Raw genomic sequence first — 25,837 nt, 5'->3', positions numbered from 1 at the left:
AATTGTTAAATTATGTTATCACTTATGATATAATATTATCTATCACTTTAATTCAAATTATCTATAAATAATCGTAACAGGGTCGTTATTTGAGAGAAACATTTGCCTCATCCTAAATTTTTGGGGTTTAACTAATTTTACAACGGCCGGAATAACGTCGCAGAGCTTAAATAATCGTAAGATATAATATGTGCTGTATGTGCCGTATAGTAAAGAAATGATATAAATTTGAAACTTTAATAGTATTGATCGATATACTATTGTTACGAATACAATTCACGAAGATATCTTTGATTTTTTTATGAGCATTTATGTACGACTTCATGATTTGAAATCGCTTAGATGTTCATCGCAGAAAATTGAAATATCATAAAAAAACTAATGTGCTAACACAGATAATGCTGTCAACTTCAAGTTTGTTCATTTAGGTTATTGCACTCTATAATATTAAAAAACTAGCAACACGTTGGATGAAGAAAATTTGACAAATGGGGAGCGAGTCAGAGAGAGTGAATGAACGATACGCCGGGTGCTGACATATTCCACTTAATCAACGATAAAAACAAAAATAAAAATTACGACTTTGCAACGACTGTAAACTGATTATTAAATACCAAAAATATTTAAAAAATATTCAAGGTTACTTATTAATAACACTATATCATTTTTATTAGATCATGATCTGTTCATCACAAACACCAAAATACCTAATATATTAATCAATATTTGAACCAATCGCAACACAAGATAGTGTAAATAGTGACTTTGGCGATCGCAATAATAATAATAACAACACCCGACAGTAATAACTACACGATAGCGGCCAGCAGTACATCGAGTACAGGATATAGAAGAGTTGTACCTATTCGTATTATAACATTTATATAACACACGTAATATACGAGTCCGACGGGCGTGTGATATTATTGTATATTATTATAATATATGCGCTCACCGGTGCAGCTCTCGCGCAGTGGAATGTGTTAATCTCGGCGATATTATATTATTTAGGTGTCGGCGACGGCCGAAGAGGTCGGGTACTCGGGGTCGTAGCGGGCCGCCGCCGCGGGTATACCGCGGCATATATGATATTATTATTATTACTATACATCTAAACGCGTTTCGACCGAGCGCATTCTTTTTCATTGTCGTTAAGTACAATATGTATATACGCCATAGTACATCGTCGTCTTTTTATCCATATATTATTTAGGTATACGCTCAGTGCAGTGCGGCTTGTGTGTCGGGGGTGGTACGACCCCACCGCCGCAATAAACCTAAAGCGGAATATCATATTATTATAATATTATTGTTATTATTATTATTATTGTTATTTTTGTTCAGCATTCCGATCGTCCAAAATCGTATATCATGTATATATAGAGGTAGATACGCGTATTATTATATTATGTTCACAGTTCACACGCACGCCGCGGACCTTTGTGCAACGAACCTGTGGAATTTGTCAACAGGCGGACCCGGTCGGCATTCGTCTCGTTGGCTCCTCCTCGTCTTATTCCTCTGATCAATTTGTTTGAATCACGCTCGTTTTGTCCAAAACCATGTTATGTAACGCATACGACTCGCACACCTATATAATTACGTTAGGTAATAATTTAAGTACACACAAAGATATACAATCTCACGTCTATATCTCGACCACGGTGGTCATGGTTAGTGGTAAATTTGATCTTCTCTTCAAATCGTCCACTAACTATTGTATTCTACATTATATTGTATAGTGACAAAAATTCAATATCATTTTCAAAAAATTTAAATGAAATTTCAAATTTAGCCTACTAAAATTACGTGAATTGTAGGTAGAACACAGCATTTAACAAATCAATTTTTAAATATGATTTAATAGTAGTTAGAGTATATGTGGACAACGGATAATACAATAACGCTGCTTGAGGGTTTAAAACATCTTTACAAAATCACAAAGGACTTAAAGTTCTCTAGTTATATCTGTACATGTAATTCTATATAATTTCTAAAACGGGTAAAGCAAGTCATGAGTAAGACAAGAAACATGAATTTATAGGGTTTATGATGAAATTTTAAAGTAGGTACACAAAAAAAATTATAATAAGAAATATAAATAACTCATTAACTTTGCCAAATGAATAGATTGAAAGGGTAAATTAACTTTAATTTTATAAATTTAAAATTATTAATTAATTATTATTATTAATTATATATTACAACATATTATTCTTTGGTTGAATAAAAAATGGGAAAAAATGTTAGTGTCTAACATAACAATATAATGATATTCTGTTGCACTGACCAAAATCATTAAATCTGTATAATAATATATATATTATATATACATCATATTTGCTACCTTATAAGGGCTGAGGCTCTTTATACTAACTGCGATTTATACTAGTCACTACTTGGAATCTTATTCGGCATCATTAGTGCATATAATTTAACATTACAGTAATTTATTGAAGGTTTTTGCCATGATTAACAAATGTAATATAAATTATAAAACTTGAACATTGGTTTTACATTTTAAATTTGTGGCAATATCACACGAATCTATGAACAATAATATTATTCAGGAATTGAATTGGTTTCAAAGTATTAATTTTACGAACGAATAGAAAAATGAATAAACCGTTTTATGCGGATAATTTACCGATGGGATGACAACATTTTATCCGATACACGCTTACGGCTTACCTATATTTCTAATATTTTATTGTGTACGTAAATCGAAATTTACAGTTCCATTATTATGATATGTCATTGTAAACGCGTAAAGAAGAAGGGAATATATATATATATATATTTGACAAGTGAAAACTGGTTCATTTTTATTATAATCTCACCTTGCGTTAATACGTACAGCGAAGAACGAATTAACGAGCGTCAATTTTTTTTCTATTTAAATATATTATACACGTAGGTACGCGTAATAATGTGACGGTCGCGTAAATATTCAATGTATTATACTAATATTAATAATTTAATAATATATTTATGGCTGTGAGGATATGCGATTCTAAAAAGTTGACATTTTTATCCCCACGCATTCGTAAAAAATATATTCTTTTTTACCACATTATATGTATTATATATTATTAGTTGTACATCTGCATTCTACATAATAACACCTGATTATTAAAAAAATGTACACCGTTAGAATATAATGATGCGTTTACGAAGTTAAGGTCAATAACTTTATGCCATAATATCATAGAAAATTTTTTTTTATTTATTTCGATTTCGTCCTACAAATATACACATTAAAAGAGCATATAATGCAATAGTGTTATGGTTATTACAAAAACTTACAACTCGTATTAAGTTGGTAAGCAGTGAATAAAGGTATATTTGTGAATTAATAATAAATTGTAGGAAACAGTGAAGGGTTGAATCTTATGCATTTTATAATGGATTGGGATTATTTTTTTTTTTTTGTTTAATTTAATATCTGAAAAACGGTATAACACCAACAGATAATTGTGAGATTCAAAACAATAAGTACGACGTATTTGTACAGTAACATATTATAATTATACATAAAGATGATGATTACTGATTACAATGTTAACAATTTTAGAGACTTAAACAATGGTTAATGATAAACAAATTTTACATAATGGTGCTTTCTGAAAGATAATATATATATATTATAATATAGACAAAAACTAAACCTGATCGGGAAAAAATAATTACAGAATATTAACACGAATAATAATTAATATCCTGTTGACTAAATATTAAAGCCGATTAAACACGTAAAAAAAAATCACGTTAAAAGTTTTGCCATTATATAAAAATGTAGATATATAGTTTGTAGTTATTGACTAAATTAATTCTTAAATCTTTATGTCAGTGTACAATATTCAATTAGATAAATAAATATTACTTCAACATATTAGTGGAAAAAAATTGTTTTGGCCGCGTATCAAGTATAAAAGATTCGTTTACAATGATTGACAAACTTAAAGCATTTTATATACTTTACTACAAAATTTGTCACATTACTACAAAGAACTAAGTTGATTTATTGAGTTGTTTAAAACGTGTCTTATATATTATTATTACAGTTCTCGTGTAATGTAACTAAATGTTGCATAATATTAAAAAGTGTTATTTGTGTCTAAAAATTCACAGAAAAAAAAATATACATATTACATATAGGTACTATATAAATCGTCATTGACATTCGCATAACCTTCATATAGTAAAATATACTTTGAACCGACATAATATATAAATATAATGTGTTGGTACGTCATAATATGTCTTAACCCTTGTATATAGCACGGTCTTAAAAGAATTATAAGTATTATTTAAAAATGGTTTAATTATTCATTTTTTGATTAAATTTAGAATTTCGGCTTCATATAGCTATATGCCATTATAATTTAAATTCTAATATAAGTATTAAACACTGGGTATATTAATATTATTTTTAGATTATATAGTTTATATTACTATGTATAAAATTCAGTTGTTTTTTTTTTTAATAACATTAAAATATTCTAGTGATTTTTTTAATCCGGTTCCAGGCTTTCTTCCTAGAATAAGGCAATCCTAGAAATTGTACAGTTTTCCAGTTTCTACGAAATAATTGTAATATTATGCCAGTATATTGTGGTTGATAGTAAGGGTTACTTCCCAGATTTCACGCAATGATGATTGCCATTAGAAAACCGTATGTTATTCCAGTGTGTCCGATTCTAATAGTCTGTTTGGTAACATTATTTATTTTCATTTGGGATTTTGCCATTTGAATATTGTGTTTTTGATTTTTAATCATAAAAAAAAAATCGTCCGTTCACTAAGACAGATTACACTGAGTTCGTTTAGTATACAAATTTCACGTTTAGTAATCTATAATTTTTTTCTTGGAATGTCTATTATGATTCTTGGTAGTTGTATGTCTATGTCGACAACAATAAAACGTATGTACACAGATGTGGCCAACAAACTCACAGCTCTGGACCACAGCCAGTAAAGAAAAAATTGCACTTTGAGGCTTATATAGGGATAGTCTATACTCTATAACATTAATATTTGAATGATATATTACACTTTATATCACACGCAAAACTTAGCAATTAAGATGTTTTTAATCTTCAAATACATACAAGTTTCACCAATGTAATTATTCAGAAACACCAAGTTTAATTTTTTAATAAATAAGAAGCAAAAAGAAAAATTTAGAACAGAGAAAGTCGATTATCGCATGAAACGATAAGTGTATTATACAAAATTATGTTTTCCATGGATATAATTACTTCAAAAATAATTGTCTAAAATATATCACGTTGAAGCATTTTGAAATTATATTTAGAACAACCAAATCATTTAGTAGAGTTTAGAATTATTTTTCCACTTTTAATGCGCATGATGAATTTGACATGCACAGACAGCGATCCTCGCTTACAACTAGTCCTTAAACCCGTACGATTTATACTCTGAGATTATTTTCAAACTATTTAATAATACGAAATCGCCGTTTAAACGCGTACAACAAACAGTGTATTATTATTATTATTATATTATGATGATATTCGCCCGCCAGAATACTGTCCGTAAAAACATTTCGCTCAAGTCCGTATAAATACGTCCTATTTACGTCTGTGAATATTTTAATAGCGTATTATGCCGTATACTTATTATTATTATTTTTTATTACCAACGAAGAAACCTACGTCGTGATAGTCACCGTAGTAGATCTATGTGATTTCTCTATAAATTAAATCGCACGTTTATATACCTATATAATGTACATATATATTTACAACACTTTAGTCAACACCTAAAAGTGTTTACGACCGGTAATGAATGTCGAGAACATGCGCTTATTGTAATGATACATATATACAAACGATGTTTTTATGGTCACTATTAAAATAAATAATATAATATTATTGTAATTTATAATATATTTCCACCGATTTCGGACTGTCCTATATATAGTGTTTTAAGATTATATTATTGTCACCCGTTTCAAAATCCATGACATTACGACAATATAGGTATAATGTATAAGAATATTATGTAAATGTGCAATAATTACTATTTACTACTATATAGTATTGTGTGGTGGCGTTCGAGACAATCGACGGTTGTCGGATGGGTGTGCACTGTGCACCGAAAGGAAAACAAATCAATCGCGTTCTAATAAATAATATTAATTTATTATTGTCGTCATCGTCATCATCGAATCGCTACCGTTGTGCTGGAATACCGGGAGGAATAATGATAATATCACGATGGTATCGTTTGAACGACTGCGGTAAAGAAAAATTACACGATAGAAATAATATAATGATCGATGGAGCTAATGAATAGAACAGACAAAATTCGGCCGTAAAAATGCGATACATAATAGGTGTGCGTATTATTATAATAATATGTGGTATAATGATCGGGAAAAAGGCGAATAAACCGTTTGAATTCGACTTTTTTTTTTTGTCTATCCCGCTCGTTCTATTGTCGTCGTCCACGACGTGTTTCGTTCCGTAATTATTTCACAATAGACCGAACGTCTCTGTTACGCGTGAAGTATGTACAGTCGGCCGAACGTTATTATATGAATCACATTATTATATTATAATAATATTATACGGCACGGCGCGCTTTTAAAAATGATTTACAGCAGCGATTCGATCGAGGAAACGTAACGTGCCGCGTTCGAATAAACAATAACGTTATTATTACAATACATCGGACGTAATATTCTAATTATTATATTATTAGCTATATGCGTCTGTGTAAGTTTCGAGGTCCTAAAACACGTGTCGCGTAGATAGTACATGAGTACGAAAATCCAAACGCGTGAGCTGTCATATCCAATGCGTCATGATTATTAGTAAAATATAATGCATAATAATGCATTGCGTATTATACAGTTGTTGCATTATTTAAAAATAATTATATTTTTATACATATATAGGTGTCCAAGTGTACCTGCACCGGTGAGTGAGTAGAAAACGCATATTATTGTAGTCGTCCATTTTATCAAAATTATTTTGTTTGTATGCCAGACACTTGCAGATCACGTATGTAAGATTTCGATATCGCGTACATTCGATGAAATTATAGAAAAAAATACATAGCATATGGGTAGTAAAAAACCGTCAAGTAGACAATCGCTCCGCAGTACAGTAGAAATACTATTTAGTACCTAGTCATTGAGTAATGGATTTGTTTAAGTTGAATTCAATGATAAATCATTATTTTAAACGATGAAAAACGATTTTGAACGAAGATAGTCTAACTCTTTGCTAACTGAGGTTAACAAACAATTTTTCTAACGATGATAAGTTATAGGTAAGTATTACGATTACCATACAAATGACCGTATTAGATTTTAAGTTCAGTAAATAATGTATCGATTATAATGGTGTGTGTTTTTTTATTATTGTACCTATCTAGAGCCAATTTTTATATTGGAAAAAATATTTATTTTCAACTTTTTAGAAGATTTCATTTAAGGAGTACTTTTTAAAATAATTGGAAGAAAAACAATGAATGTTTTTAAAATGTTAATATTATAATAAAAATAATTCCTTCCAGACAATCTTGATTACCAAAAAGATAGTTTTCGATTAGAATCATTTTTCGTCGTATACAATTATTTGTCATTGAAATAAAATCTAACCAATCTATTACAGTGTCTCCTTAATTACATGATACACTCGATACCTACTGTAAAGCAAAGCAATTACCATATCAACAACATTAAAAAATAAAAATTTTCCCGATAATTTAAAAAAATAGTGAGGATTTTCAATTTTTGTCTGAAAAAAGTATTTACAAATACCAATTAATTACCAGAAATCTTCCTCGAAGTTGACGATAGTATCTTTAGGCGCAAAAATAAAAATAAACACATATCATTGTAATACCATTACACATTCTTCACTCCGTTCAGAAACTAACAAATGAATAGTTATCGTCGCATTTAAAATATTGCATCATTAACTATACGATATCGCGGATTTTATCGCGTCGGGACAATTAATGAAGATCAAAGTTGGAGACTGCAATAATAATATCGTTTTTTTTTTTTTTATCAAAAATCACAGAACGTCTGATTTTCGAATATTTTACGGCGGGGTGTCGTGTTTCCGACAGCATCGGATATATTTAGTCCCAAACAAAAAAACCACCTCGCGGTTGGTGGTTAGCAGCAATAGCAGCGATGGAGGAGAAGGAGGAAAAATGACGCCTTCGAAGACGACTAGAACGGGGTTTACCGGCGCAACACTATACCACGGTAGTGGTTGTCGCTGTCGCGTACGTGTAATAATAATAATATAATATCGTATTATTACGGCTCCGACGGACGGAGATTGCGGTGGTGGAGGCTGCGTGATGGTGGTCGTCGTCGTAGTCGTCGTCGGCGTCGTCGTCGATGTGGGGCCGAGGCCAAACAGTGTGTTATGTACGGACGCCGTGCAGTCCTTTTGTCGGCTCCGAGATTTTCGGACACGATTTCGGTTGATTGACGCGTTGAATCCGAAACGGAAAAAATAAAAAATAAAAATACAAACCGGACGGGTCACGCGGGCTCCGGCGGCGCGGGGACTCGGGCCGACGGAACGAATTATCGTTAACGGATCGTCGAGCCGAGGTGTTAATGTGCCGGCAAAGAATCCAGTCGGCCGGTTTCTTCTTCTTCTTCTTCGGGTTTTTTCTACTATTTTTTTTCCGTTTTAATTTTATTTTTCGACGTGACTCGAAATAAATTACCGGCGATTTAGAGAATAATAATAATAATAAAAAAAGACTAGCTCGACAGCGGCAAAACTCCACATAATATTATATGACCCAGTACGAGCGGGCGCCCGCCCGTTCGTTCGTCCGTTTCAGATGAATACCTACTATATATGTATAGATTAAAATATATACCAGGTACCTAAGAATATTATACATAGTATATATATATATATATATATGTGTGTGTGTATGTGTGTGTATGTGTGTGTGTGCATGCGTTTAAATATTATATAAGGTGCTACATAAATATAATGTACGAAACGTGTCCGCAAAACTAGGTACGTAAAATTATTGGGTTTTGCGAACCCAAGTGGTGTTGTGATGTGGTATTTAATTCAATCGACATCAGAGTGTATAGATTATATTATACATTTTAATTTACTACAAGCGTACTCACCCCTAATTTTCCTCTATTGCAAATTGAGAGTTTCGGAATTTTCATGTATCCTATTTAAGATTCATATTAAATTATGTATTAATTGATAACCAAATAGCACTAGTGCATTAATATTAACAAAATGTAATATGAGCAGCACGTAGCATACTGTGAATAAATAACTTCAAGCAGGATATAATAAATTTTAGGTACATTGAAAATAAAATTTAAACACTATTTTAAATAAAAGAATTATTTAAATTATATATTTAACTGCTGATAAATATATGTAAATATTCAATTTGTATGTAATTTGTATGTATAATAATAAATTCAGTTGACGAATATGATTTTCATCAAAATAAAATCCATAATTATTTGACATATCACATAAAGTTAATATTAATGCTTAAATTTTCGTGATGGTGTATAAGAATACTCTAAAATATATACTAAATTTAGATTGATTTAGGTTACCTATGTAGGATGGAATTATTAAGCAATACTTTTTTATAACATTTAATAATCTAATGAGTATCTTGTTGAAATACAATTTTCCTTTTTTTACAATAGATTGTAAGCAGATTCTTAAACATGTCAATATATCTAAATCGAAATTCAAACTATAGGTAATTGTTTCTGAATATATTTATTTTTGAAAAAAAAGCACGACCAATAATAAATTAACAAGAACTAGTTATAAAAATGAATACAAAATTCGAAAAATTAATTTAAATTAAAAAAAGAATTAACTACCGTGTATTTACCTAGATTTTCAGCAGTGAAACTGACTCTATTGTCCGACAAAATATTTAACATTTAACATAGAAAACGAACTCTCTACATTTTCTGAAGTGATCGGTGTATACTTCATACAAAAGGTTTCAAATTACAACATTAAGTCATACATTTTGAAATATTCGATATCGATGTTATAGGCATACTGACCGTATAGATACTGCAAGCTATAATATTATGTAGATCGACAATCTATATATTTAATAAACAAGCCGATAACGAAAACAATAATAATTCAATAAAACCATTTAGTCCGTATTCTGGGTTTTTACGTTTTTTATTAATTAAATTTAATATTATTACTATAGTAGCATAATAAATTTATAAAAATTTTACTTTTGAAATAACTGAAAAAAGCATTTACGGACAAAAATAAATCAGTTTATTTGGAATCAGAACGTCACGAAACGAACTTATGTATAAAAATTAGATTTCTATCTTATATATAAAAAAGAAGCATCCCATCCCCAACCTAACTAATCCGAGACCTATGTATAACATATATATAATATTTCATAAAATATTTATAATACTCGGACAATTTATATAAATTACAAAATTTTAACAAGTAATTTTAATAACTATAATTATTTATTTATTTACCAATGTAATAGCGACCCCCATGTAGGGCATGAGTATAGTAATTCAGTTATTCAATTATAATGTAATTATAATTTATATTAATTAAATATAATGCAATAAATGACATATATAATAATTGTTCAATATAAATAATTATTGCAATGATAATTAGGCAACGTTAGTTACAATAAATATAACTATTAAGAATGTCAAAAATAATACTTTTATTGTTATACAAGCAATTATTTTTCATAATCATTTAATGTTAGGAATACTTACAATAAATCATTTACATTATTTCATTTACAAGCACAAAATTGAATGAAAATTCGTATATTTGAATAAAATATATAGACTATAGTTTGTCTATAAGGGTATTAATAATAAATAATTTGTGCAACCGGTAGATACAATATATAAAATGATATGATATATTATTAATTATTATAAAAATATTGAAGAATTTCAATTTTTAACTAAAACTGTAAATAAATAAAATGAGTTTTTAATTTTTAAGTCATACAATAGGTGGTCAATTACTATAGCAGCTTTAATTTGTTTTATCTTCTTTGGTACTGAAATATAAGTATGTTTAAACGTTAGTAGTCTAAACAAAATTTGTGCTAACTCCTATCGACAAATAATTTATTTTTTGCTACTTCTGGAACCTCGATTCAAATTATAGTCATTTATAGGTAGTATATTTTTAGTTAGGTAATAGATATACATATATACATTCTGATTAAAGAGATATTATTTTTTTTTTCATTGTTTATTAACATGTTGATTTGTATTTTTATCCACCAACAGTTCGTGTAAACTTCCATAAATTTCCGTTGTTGTTCCGAAAATCTTATCTATGATATTTTTAGAACAAATTGACTACAAATCATAAAACCGATATCGGTGCTTTTTTTTTTTTATTATATTTAATATTGATATCATATTATACGTTCATTTTATATGTATCACTCGCTGCCTATAGAAAGATTCAACTTTTTGCGTTATCTGTAATGTTTTTACATGACGTATAGATTGCTTCAATATTTTTTATCACGTAAATTAATACAATTTGATAACTTTTTTTTTTATTTTCGTATTTTGCACTAAACATAGGTATTTTCTAAAAATAAAATACTAAATTAATATCTTAATTAAATTTTATAATTATTTAAATATAAAAAATAAAATGAAAATTGTAACTCTAATGAATAGGTTACACGATATATTTTGTCATTATTATATTTTAAAAGCATGTTGCGAGGGATCTAATTTGTTTTACAATGATGTTTGTTTAATTGATTCTATTGTTTTTAACCTTGTTTTTATGTAAAAAAATTTCATCAACACGACTTAATTCAATCGGTAACATTTTTTCAATGCAAAATTTTATTCGATACCAATTTTATTTTTATTTTTTGATACTTTTGAGAGGTCATATTTCGATTTTGGACATATTCGACAATGCATTAATGTAAAACTACTGTAAAATGACTTTAACGTGGATTTTTATACTAGTTTATAATTTTTTGTAATCCAAAATATACACCGAATAATTGTTTTTAGTATTATAAATCAATGTCAGCTATGATGGTAGTAGCAATATTAATAGTTATGTGTACTTACACTCAATTACAAAAAAAAAAAAAAAACAGAATCTCAACTTAGAATCTTTTTGGAAATGTATTATGAATGATTTATCATTGTTTTTTAAATACTATCCGTAATGACCTATTCAATAATTAAAAGGGTATAAATTCACTTACTATTAAGTACAAACATAAAGGGTGATTTACAAAGCATATATTCACTACTATTATTTCCTTTAGTATCTAATCAACTTATTTCAATTATGATTTTTAGGTTTTTTATAAGTATATTTTATTTTCAAATACTACTTTTATATTATTTGAAGAGTGTTCCCAAACTTATTTTTATCAAATGAAAACCAATCTATTTAATTGAAAATTGTTAATTAAGATAGTTTCTTTTAATATTAATTTATTTTAAATCAAAATAAGAACGAATAATTTCTGAATTATTAAAATGTATGCAGTAAGGATAGTGCTTATAAATGGTAAAAAAAAAAATATTGAAAATATATAAAAATAGAATTAATATTATCTATTACTATATCGTTTAAACCATTATAGCTCTTATATCTTCTAAACGTAGTATCATTGGTATACAAAGTTAAATAGCTCAAAATTTACTCACTCGAATAAATTTTTATTTAGGTGTATTTAGTACACCAAATGGTACAATGATAAAAGACAACCTAAACACGTCATGTTAAGAATAAATTATTTTGTTGTGTCACCTACACATTTTAAATATTACCTTTAATGCGCATTTAAAAGAAAAAATAGTAGATGTTAATATACGTAGCGATGATGATTATAGTGGGTTATCTACTTATCTATGTACATAGTATTTCGTGTTGATCAGGGTTCTGAAGTTAATCTTATCAGTAGGTACTAAACTATAAAACCATTTTACGTTGTTAGGTGTATAAGTCTTGCAGTATAGCGTTAGCCCGTCTCCTGTAGAGTCGCACGTCGTGGTATTTACTTACAAACGCCGTAAATAATTCAAATAAATGATCGTTTAATTAGTGGATGGGTGATAAATCTATCGTTCTTTCATAGCCTATACGCTTCAAAGACTTGGCGCCTCTCGCCGTAGAGCACGATGTACAAACATAATATAAAACCTAATAACAACGATAGCGATTATACACTCGTTTGCGCGATGTCGTACTCACGGTTTTTATTTTCTTATAAATTTTTTCCAGATGACTGTCAAATGGTGGTCCGTGATGGTCGCGCTGGCGTGTTGCTCGATCTGCCGCACCGTCATGTGCACGGCCGTCCGGTTGGACCTGCGGCCAGTACCATCCAACGACCCAGGTGTTGTTGATCTCATCGAGATGCCTAACCCGGCGCTAGACCCCAGGCCCTCTGACTTAAACGTCACGGCACTGTTAGCCAAGCTGGCTGCCAAATTCGACCCCAACTACATGAGTGTGACTGCTCCCGAACACCTGATACCCGTTGCTGACATACCCTTCAGGTGAGAATAGTCATTAAATTAAATTTTGAGTTTCTACTTTCAATTATCATCGTCGTTGATACGAAATGACTTCCGATGTGTAAAATTTACAAATTTGAAGTGTTTTGTTGTTTTTAGATTTAGAAAAAAATAAGCTGTAATTAATTGATAATATTATCTCATGTGTACTATTCCCTAACTTCATAGTAAAATAGTACTACTTCATAGTAGAATTGATAAAAAATAATAAGTAAAACCTCCTATACATTACTTACTGTGAATTATTTATAAAATACTTTTTATGTGCGATTAAAAATTATTAACATGACACATAAACGTTTTTTGTGTGTCCTAGAAAATCAGTTTTTATGACATGGAAGATTTTTTCGTGTCAAAGAAGAAGATTATAATAGGTATGGAGGTATAGTTATTATTCTCGTAAACTGTATAGTTGATGGTATTATGGTGGTCGTAATTCGTAAGGTCCATTAGGTAGTAAAATAAGCATTTATAGATAATACTCTTATTGTTATTGTATCTATACACCGTTAAACTCTTTCCTCACAATCACAAAAAAAATCCATGTGTTTACCATCTAGTGTTATAGTAAACGATTTTCCGAAATACTTGCTGGATTCATGTATTTTGTATATTATATTTTCGATAGTTTTGGTGTCGTAGATCAAAGATTTATAAGACGAGAAAATAAATTGAAATACTTATCATTTTTATCTAAGGTACGTGAATTCATTAGATGTGCAAATCCAATAATGTATTTTAACACATAATATATGTATTTGGGATGGGTAAGTACAGATATTTTGACTTTCTGACTCTGATTTTGAGTGATGCTAAATATCACTACCTACTTATTATGTTACTTATTACTTCGTTATTACTTTACAGTAATTATAGAAAAACTAAAAAAAAAAAAAACAAACAACAACGATATATTATGTGTTTGGTTCTACTTAAAATTTCATTATTTAAATAGCTGCAAAATAATCAAAATAATGATAATAACAGAAACCTAAAAGGCATACATGATTGAATGATTAATACAATGACTCTTAATTTTCTTTGAAGTGAAAAATATCGAATATTTTTTTCTACTTATTCCTTCATTGGATCTTGTAATTCTAAAGTAAAAAGAAATAACTGAAGTTTGTTGAACTGAATTTATTTTTTAATTAAATGGAAGACACCATACTACCAAACCATCAGAAAAAATATTTTTCTTACCCATTTTACCCCGTGTAACCAACGTGCACTAATTTCTAACACAAGTTCAATTTAGTTTTTTATTCTATAATAATCACCAATAATTTTTATAAATTTGCAACAACATTGTTTGCGTATTAATAAGTTCAACTTTAGTTATGCATATTTAGTAACAGAAATGTCAACGTTTTTATCTTTTTTCTATATTTCCAACAAATTTTAATAAAGATTGCCAGGATGTTTTAGGAAAGTTTTAAGTACAATTAGTACATGCTAACTTCATATATTTTATTAGATACTTACCAACTTAAACCAAATACTAATGAAGCAAATGCATAACTACCGAAATCCTTTTGACGAATTACGAACAACTATAATTTTACAGATAAAGAGTAGTGCTGAACATTATATAGTATGTTTAACGATGATTCATCTATAATACATAAAATAAAACAGATTTTTAATGCAATATAAACTACAAAGTATGCGATATTGCATCGTGAGCGTGTATACTAGAGTATACAGGTAATAAATCAATATGTATGTATATTATATAAATAATTAAATCCATTTATCATCTAAAAAATTCATTATTTTAGAAAATATTAACTTTTTGAAATAATTTTAAGTCATCAAAAGGGATATTTTATTTTTACTTTTACCATTAGCATTATTAAATTTTTAAATTTCATAATAACAACATGCATTTTTAATTTCTTATTCCAAAGCAGAAAAAATATTATAGTATTTCGATACATAAAAATTGAATTTTAGACGAGTGGCTTATGAGTTATGAGTTATTATAGTGTTTAAAGTTTATTTGAGTGTATAGTGGAGTGAAAAGGAGTACCCAGCAAATGCCGGTCTACTATTTATATGTTTCTTAAGCATCAAACTTTATACATATATAAATTACAAACTGTCCAAAATTTAATTTTAAAATCAAAATACTCCAAATAATATTCTGTCTTAAAATATAAATTAGAAATGTACATTGTTATTTAGAATAGTAAAAACATAAATAATGATAAAAAAAAATATTTAAAAATATATTTATTTTATTTTCTAATAATATTATTTTATAACAACTTAAAATTTTGTAAAAGAAATATTTTCAAAAACGTTTAGTATTTTCTGAAATAATGAGTGTCTTAGATTAAAATATAGATCACTCTATACTCGTATACTATAGATCGCTTACAACACAATTATATAAAAAAAATTTAGGTTATAATAGGAAAGACTGCAGGAAACACCAATTGGCAATTCATAATTCAAATTAAAAATTTTACTTTTTTTTAGTACCGTATAATATTATCTTGCCCCCCTCAATATATGTATACCATAATTTATAGTTATAAATAATATTATAGTTTCACAATAATAAAATTACATGTATTTCTAAACAAACTTGAAGTTTAATATAGCGTACGTAGATACATCAATTATTGTTACCAAATGGTGTAAACAAAACCAAATAAAAAAAAAATCTCGATTTATTTATGATTCAAACGGTAGGTATATATTATATAGAACACGTTATGTTAATTTTGCGGGCTAGGTATATACTTACAACCTTTAAATTAGCAAAACAATTATTATTTTATTCAAACGTATAAATTCACGTATATTATATATTGTGTAGCTGCTAATTTAAAACGTTAAACAACTCGTATAAGTATACAGCATGATGTTAAGTTTACTTATAACATAATGATATACTAAAAACTTATCATAGTTCATAAAAGTTTGTACTTTAGTTTGTATGTGTACCAAATAAAATATTAATTTATAAAAACTATTAGTAATAGAATCTTATGAAATACATAGATAACGTTAATATTATGTAATCACAATAATTTATAGACGTTCATACATAAATGATAATTAATATGATTTTATTGCAGGATAACCACAAAATATAATAATACTATTAAATACCGTACACTTACCTACTATAATTTATAAGTCTTAACAGTAGTATCGCAATAATCAAATTGTATCATGACATTAGTATACCTACATTATATATTATGAGGTGTGACTGACTTCATGACTTTTAACACCGTGACCAGTAATTTTTTTTCAAAAACGTCAGCAAATGATTTCTATTAAATTAATAGTAATAGCATTCATTTTATTATACTTGCTGAAAATTATGAAAATTATTAAAATTAGGTATAGTATGTTAATTTAATAATATATCAATTTTTGATAATATGAGTTTATCAATTTCTCATGTATGTTCTGTACTCATTATTCAAATTCATTATAATATGTATATAATATTTGTTACATATGTATAAAAATCTAAATTTATATAGGGTAATATTATAATAATATTTTTTTAAATAACTAAGGGCCGTCCTTACAATGTCCGGTTAAGTGTCGGTTGAGACTAACCGGTAGAATTCTATCGGTTAACTCATGATAAATTCTTCCGGTTAGCATTATCAGACACTAACCGAACATTGTAAAAACGGCGCTAAGTGATTTTTTTACAGTTTCAATAATGCATATAGAGAGAACTCATTGATGGACTTTTCCCGGTTTTCTGTAGCTATAGTAGTGAACAGTGGGCTGTTCATATAAATAATAATTAGGAACATTGCTGTTTATTATTTTAGATATAAATATACTCCACTAATAACAAGCAGAACTCTGATGGCTCTACCTCCTAATTTAAAACCTATAATATAGTTACGCCTGTGAACTTGTTATTATTATTGTAGTAACTAATGAAATAATAATATAATAGGTACCTATACTAACACTATTGTTGTCATCCGTTTGTTGTACAGGAGAAATCGACGAGGCCGATTGGTTCCTACAGGCAAAATGCCAAACGAGATCCGAGATCTGGACACCAAATATTTCTCGCTGCCAGACGGTCGGCGGCTCCGGACTCGGATATCCGGTCAGTTGCGCCGAAAGATTCAGCAGTACCTCTGGGGCCGAACAGCATGTCCGATGCATAGGCAGTGGAAGGACCTGGGCCAGCGGTTCTGGCCCCGATGGCTGCTTGAAGGACATTGTCCCAAGGGTGAGACGTCGTGCTCGGTACCCGCAGGCATGTACTGCCGAGCCACCGGAAATCAGTACAAGACGCTATTGAGGTGGCATTGTCGGGGCCCTAGTGGTCCTTCAGCTGTATTGCAGCAGTACAACAGCTTGCCGGGTGGAAAGGCGACGGGGGCGATGGTCAACCCGATAAAGGTGTGTCAGTGGATCAAGGTGGAGTACCCGGTGGTGACCGAGTGTGGTTGCGGTTGCGCGACCGACGTCTCCGAGTGATGGAGCGGGGCGGCGTCCGCCTGCAAGAGCGGAACGAAACAATATATCATATTATTATTATTATATTATTGTATACGAGTGGTATACCTTATATCATTATTATTTTTCTCCAAGCCTTTATTTTTATTATTATTTTTTACGAGTCGGACGACTTGTCGCACACTACTAGTCTTAATATAATAAAGTACGAAACACGGTTTTTTTTTAACGACCAACTAGTTGTTAAGAATTACATGTATTTAAAATAGTTTACTACATATTTATGTACACCATCGTCCATAATGTCAGTCCCGACGTATCATATAATATATTATCGTTATATTTTATTATTCGAAAGAGGAGATCCCAAATATATTATTATTATTATGATCGTGTTCTCGACACTCCGTGGCATCGTGTAAATAATTTGGATGGTAATAAAATACTATTATTACAACAATTCAAACCAACAATATTGCACTAAACGATCAATTTAATCATAATATTCTATATCCGCAAAGCGTTAATACGCATATCGATCGATCGGTTGGCGCTAGATCGCCGAGTTTCAATTACAAATTCGTGATAATAATATCATGTTGGTTATTGGTAGGTGCACATGCGTACTGTGCCGTAAGGATGTGCGATCGGATAAGACTACCGTCGTTAAAGGCTTTTTACCGACACTCTCATCCACCACCCCACAACGGTTCAATGTCATTATAAGTTATGATGGTTTCTACTGTATATCATATATACAATCCTATTCACGGAAACGTATTAAACGTCAATCTAGAATTAATTTATATTATATTGATGCGTCTATCGCGTCGTGACAGGTATGATTTTTCGACAAATTTTTTTTAATAAAATATCACTCTCGTCAGCTGTCCGTATATACTATATATATATTATAATATATATTGTACCTCCTTCACTCTCTCTCTCTCTCTCCCACGTATTATTATTATTATCGACATTCTTTGAGGTTTACATATCATATCATTTTACTTATTTATACCATCGCGCGTAGATATTGTCGGAAAAATAATACGAAATCTGAGTAAGCTCGAAGATTTTTTTTAAGTCCACCTACAATAAACGTTAGCGCACATTTGATAATTTTTTTACCAAATCGAGTATAACGCATTATATTATATTTTTTCGTTTTGCTTTGAATTATTTTAGTTTTATATTTATATTTATACGTGTATTTTGTAAAAGCTTCTTGATCCTTTTTTTTTTTTTGCACTCGTGTAATTTCTTCTTTTTTTTTTGTTGTATATAATTATTTAATATTTAGTTAAATTATAATTAATTCATTATACATATTTTATTTATTTTATACAGACCTTTTTACGCCAGAGTAAAATTTAAATTATATATTATCTATATTCTATACATTTATATATAATTTTAATATGATTTTGTAAATTATTTTTCACGATGTAAATAACAAAGTTATACATAAAATGACAATACAAAAACAAAACACATAGTTTATCTTATTATTTTAATAATATACTTAACAATTCATCAACAGTTGAATAAATATGCTTGATTTGATGTCCTAAAAAAATTACTAAGAACAATTTTTTGATGAATGTTTACAACAAAAAGACGTGATCTAAAAATCTATAAAATGATTTTGGTCACATTGAATAGTATTTAAATCGATTATTTTATTAAATAATGTTGAATTATTTAAAAACATAAGTGTACAATACCTTTGATTTTTAAGTGTTATAACATGACGTTAAATATTAGTGAACTATATTATATAATATTATTTATCAGTCAAACGATGAATAGAATTTTCTGTAACACAATAATAAGTACGCCTGATTAAAATAATATACTTTTTTGCTTGTTATTTAATTATAATTAAATTTTACTAAAGTTACGTAAATTCTATAATCTATAATAATTATATAATATACAAAAAAAAAAAAATTAAACAAAAGAATGAAGTCTGAAATCTGCTCAAAATAATCAAAATTAAAATTCCATAACTATATTTAACTACGCATTTTGTATCCACATGTATCAGACAAGATTTTTTTTATGTATAAATTTTACAACTTGGTGAGTCAAATATTCTGCAATGTACGAATTTTACGAGTTTTTTTTTTGTTATTACCTCTGTTGAGTATAATATTAATCAAACACTAACTTATTGAAAAATATTATATTATAATCGTGTACGTATATGACGCGACGTATTAATTACAACCACAGCACGGATTTATAATAATAGTAATGAATCGGTGGGCGGCGAATCGAGTCGTCTAAAATGCCAGTCTTTTATTTTTGTTTCAATTGTTCGAGAGACGACACATTGTTTGTGTGTGAAAAAAAAAATCAAAAAACTTACTATTGTTTCTGTTTCGTCGGTTTTTTTTTCACTCGTCGTCGTAAGCCGCCGTAGAAAATATGCTCTCGGTCAGCGGTTCGATTGCAGAGCTGCTTATAAAGTATGTGTTGCGCGTGTGCTGACAGTCGTAAACAATTTTTTTTTTAAATTATTACGTTTGAACGAGCGCGTTTCTCATCGTGGTCTTTTGTACGTTTCGATTTTTAGAAGTCTCTATATAAGGCATAATAATATAATAATATTTTAACATGGTCGTTCCCCCGTCCAGTTAAACATGCGATATCGAGGGAGAGTCGTAGAACGCTGTGGATAAAATGACTATAACTGGGGTAAGATAGAGATAAAATGATCTAAATTATATTTAAATAACCGTGGACTCAATGACAGTTATTATTATTACTATTATTACTATTTATATTAACGACTAAGTGTTTATAACAATTGATATGTACATTGTACATTTGTACATATGTATATTATAATATCCCAGTTTATAATAATAATTTCTGTGTCGCAATCTTACGGAGTTTGATGATCGATGTTGTGTTGATGTCAAATTTTCGCAACAAACTGTCATTTTTACATAGTATATTGGCACAAGGCTTTACAGTTGATTTTATTTGATTGTATCGGTCAGCAGTAGGTACTCTTGTTACATAATTGTAACAATCTATTATTTAGAGCGATTATTTCCACGTCGCATTCGTCTGTTGTTGTGGTTATACTAATATTTTATCCTACACTCAAATTTTCAGACAAAAATATTGGACAACTTTTAACGAGATGCTGGTCATTTGAATTAATCCTAAATCCTTTTTTACACGAAAACGGATAAATCCTTTAGGTGAATACCATACACAATGTGCGTTCGGTCAAACAAAATAGATCTATTTTTTTATATAGGAAATCATACTCCTAATTTTGAATTATTTATGATGATATTGAATAATATGCGCTTTTTTCACTCATAACCTTTCAAAACTATAGTATAATAGTTTTGTGCTTTCACGTTTTTGATACCTATACTACAGCCTCTTCTGATTTTCATGTCACAGCAATACTTCAACCTACTATGTTTTATTTTAATGTTAATGTAATTTGATAATAACGGATAATATATATATATATATATATAAGTTTCTATTTTAAACCATATAATATACAGAGTTATTATCATAATAAGTCTTTTACCTGGGTATATTATATTTTAGGAAATCCTTTAAAAATATATTTTTTTTAATCAACATTACTTGATATTTTTCTATAATCCAATCTGTCAATAGTATTTTAAAATTCTTCGTTTTATTAAGATATTTTAGTATTAAAGATATAATAACCGCTCTTAATACGATTAAAGACTATTTGCGAACTCGACATTTTTATCACTGTCCGAGGCGAATCCAAATTATCGACAACCCCACACGCAGACGAGGGCCCGCTATAAGATAATTATATTATCGTCGTTGTTGAGGTAAAATCACTATATTATATTCTATACATGCGTTTTGTGTACGCGTGTAATATAATAATATATTATACATATATACGGTGCGAAGAGAGGAGAAAAATATGAAGAAAAAAAACCACTACACACGCGACACCCACACTATTCTGACGCCCTCACGTTTAACCCGGACGCGGATGTTTTAATAGTTATTTATTGTAATAGGTGAAAAAAGTGTGGGCCGACCCGGGGGATTCTAGATTATTTTAATTAATATAATTTATACATAATATTATAATATATTCCTCGAGAGCGTGGTGGTTTTTTCGAAAAAGTCGAAAAAAAATTCGGTAGATAACATCGCTGGTCGGCGGCAATTTCATAACACACGTGTTATATTCTTTAGAGAGAGAAACCATATAAGTATACACCTGTAGATACCTACTGAATCTTCATATAGTCGTAGCACATAGCAATAAAGCGGTAGGTAGCTATAATACTAATATGAGATTGTATTTTTTCGTCTGTTAGATTTGTTATTAATCACGTCTTCGCCGTATACACGTATATTGTGGTGCTGGTGCAACACGTACATTTAACTGTCGGACTATAATATTATACGATAATATTAATAACAGTTTATAAAAATGGACAATTATTGTAAAACGTCGTCAATTTTGGCGAACTGGCTGCAGAGTATTTGAATTTTGGTATCTGATTATTATATCATGTATTATAAGTTGTGATGATATCGACGGACTATCGTCTAAGACTGAGCATTGTGCTATTGGCACAAAGAAAAAATGATAAAGGGGACTTGTATATCATCGTATCGTGTAGTATTTCATACCAATACTTAAATATGTAAGTAACAAAATCTTGATAACAAGCGTTGCCCATACACAGCTTGGTAGCGAGAACCTAATTTGACATAAAAACGTTGGTATTAAGCTTAATACAAGTAATCTGAATAATGTATCCTGATGCTATCAAGTTTATAAAAAAAAATATTTATTAATTACACAATCTGACTTTTTGAATTAACTCAATAAACACTGTGGAATAATCTCAGGAAAATAAAATAAATTTAACTTTTGTTCTTAAAAAACTACTGAATTAAAAAAAAAATGTACCTAACAATCAAAATCTAATTTAAATGAAAAATGAGTGGTGCCAGATTAAAATTTTGGACTATTCAGCTTACTACTTTTATACTAATCGTGCTTATTCCATAGATACTAGAAGAGAGATTTTCGTGATTATGAAAATTTTCAGAATATTTAAATTTAAAAGAATATCGGTAGTATACTACTGTACTCAAGTTTTACTGTTCATTAGAACAAACGATCAACGACGATTATAAGGTAGTAGGTATAGACCAAAATGTCGCACGGACTAGAGACCAGGTTTGTTTTTAGTAAAAATACTGGTTTTTTTAAATTATACATAGTGCATACTGTATACTGTATATTATTACAACATTTAATTAATTCAAAATGTTTACGAGCTATAAGTATATTATATTATTAATCGTATACTGTGCGCAGCTTATTATGATTATTGTCGGTAATAAAATCATTTAATATTGTCGTAAAAAACAATAAAAATGTAAACATCTGGAAAACAACGAATGGACGTTTAAAAAACAATATAATAGTTTATGCGCACACAATAATTAAACACTGTAATAATACGATATAATAATAACACTTAATATTATAATATCTCAAATCAGCTTCGAATTTTTTTTTTTGGATTTCGTCGTACAAACCTTTGTGTTCGACATAATATTATTATGACCGATCGGCAGTTCGGGACGAATAAACAATATAATATACTTTTAATATATAACACGTGTTGTACGTATAAAATTCCTAAACCACATTTTTTTTGTTCTTCCAAATAACCTCTACTGCAGCAGTATTGCGGCTGCGTGAATATTATAACGACATATTACTATACGCTTATATATAGTAATATTATAATGATATAATATTATGTAGTTTTTTTATGTGCTTACGACAATACTTTGCAAATTTTCATGAAATAGTATTGTAAAGTTATCTTATACATGATAATAATAATAATAATATGTACACAGGTATAGCCCATAGCCGGCAAAAGCGCTGTCAAGGATGACCACTGAGCTGTACAGTACGTTTTGGGTTACCCTTCGGCCACAATAAATTTAGATCACGTCAATTATTTATGTGTACTTATATGTATCATGACAATCATAAAAATCAAACACGCGCAGCACCTGTGTGGTATAAACACTAGACGATAAAAATATATTATACGCTCAGCGCAAGTGATAAATAATATTATATTAACAGGTATGTGTTCGCGCACTCACGTAATAATATAATATGCATATATTATTAAACCGAAATTAAGTAAAAAATAAAATAATGGTAGCAAAAACATATCGTAATATAATAATTCGGGTTCCAATCGTGGTAATTGTTTAATACCTTTTGGGCTCAGTGCCGACAACGTCTTATAAATCGTTTTTAATCTATACAAGCTGTCAAGTGAATATAATATTACTATCGTTCGGAAGTGTTTCAAAAAAAAAAAAAAAATTCCTGACACATACCTACATTATAATATTATATAATAATATTAATTTAATCGTCGTCAAACATTATACTAAGCTTATTATATATATCAACAATTATTTTAAGGTTTAAAATATTAGTTTATTGACCACATCACTCAAATTATACGTTTGATGGAAAACAAAAATAAAAATATTTATTTTGTTATTATAAAAATAATTATATAGTGTATTAGTAAAATAAAATGGATATTGCTTAACATTTTGTATTGATTTATGATTCAATACTACAAAAATAATAATAATAATAATGTTATTAAAACTGTAGGAATCAGTTGTGATTTTTGTGGTTAAAGAATGACAAAAATACATTATATTTCAATATTATGTACCTACAAGGAAAATGAAACTTTTAATATGGTTTGAAGTTACGTATTTACGAAGAACCGACCGGAAGAAGTTCCTGCTGCCACTTATATGGTGTGGAGTTTGTGGATTGCAGGTGAGAAAAAAAAATCTCAGACAACCTACACGATCACAATAACGATATAATGTAGTAATGAGCTGATGGTTAGGTAGAATATAAAGGGAGATAAAAACGTATAAATAAACTCTAATTGAAACATATAAATTCGAGGTGAATATTATAATATTATGAGCACATCCGCTGCAATGATTCAGTGATGGTGTCTCGATAAAAAAATGTATAGACCGATCGATAATAAAAAAGTGCCGTTTCATATAATTCACTAAAATATAAGTATAAATAATATAATATTATGTGTTTTAAAATTATTGGCAGCATTCAGAAAAATTGAGAAAAAAATACGAAACTGTGCAATCAATATAATATTGTAAAATCAAAAAGTCACTTGTTTAAATATGGTGGCATCTGACAACATAAATAAAATATTGGCAACATTCCGATTGAAAACGTTTAAATATTTTTAATACTGTTCAGCAACAGCAATGGTGATGGATGTAGAAAATCAAAATGTCACGATCTTGTAGATATCATAATAATTATATTTATTTCATTCAATTGGTACATAATAATTATAATACCTATTTTTTTAAACATGATCGCATTTTAATATTGTAAAGATTTTAAGTAATACTATTTTATTGATATATATATATATTAATTACTTTGTACTCAATTATTAAAAAAAAAAAATCTTGTTGAAGTCAAAATAAATAAATATAAACTCCGTGAACCCCTAAACTCGCATATAGCCTATTATATTATATACGATCATTGATCATACTCCGAAATATAAATACATAATCATTGGTAACTATATAAATAAGATAGTCAAAATTGATATCAACAATAGTAAATCTTATAACTTCTTGAAAGTAGTGCACGTCTTTTTTAGAACTAAAATATAATATATTTTTATA

The 25,837-nt window shown here is 28.8% G+C and overlaps 1 protein-coding gene across 1 annotated transcript in view; it reads left to right on the top strand.

The window, feature by feature from the left end:
• The window catches only part of LOC114123213 (noggin-like), a 37,531-nt gene extending 17,984 nt beyond the window's left edge, over positions 1–19,547 (top strand). The window contains exons 2-3 of the mRNA XM_027986113.2: positions 13,305–13,582; positions 17,584–19,547. Of these exons, the coding sequence (XP_027841914.2) occupies positions 13,305–13,582; positions 17,584–18,076 (771 nt within the window). The 3' untranslated portion in view covers positions 18,077–19,547. The remainder of the gene's footprint in view (positions 1–13,304; positions 13,583–17,583) is intronic.
• Positions 19,548–25,837: the final 6,290 nt, after the last annotated feature.

This window comes from Aphis gossypii, chromosome 1 (genome assembly GCF_020184175.1).
Source record: "Aphis gossypii isolate Hap1 chromosome 1, ASM2018417v2, whole genome shotgun sequence".
NCBI lineage: Eukaryota > Metazoa > Arthropoda > Insecta > Hemiptera > Aphididae > Aphis > Aphis gossypii.
This window is presented reverse-complemented; position numbering and strand designations above follow the sequence as displayed.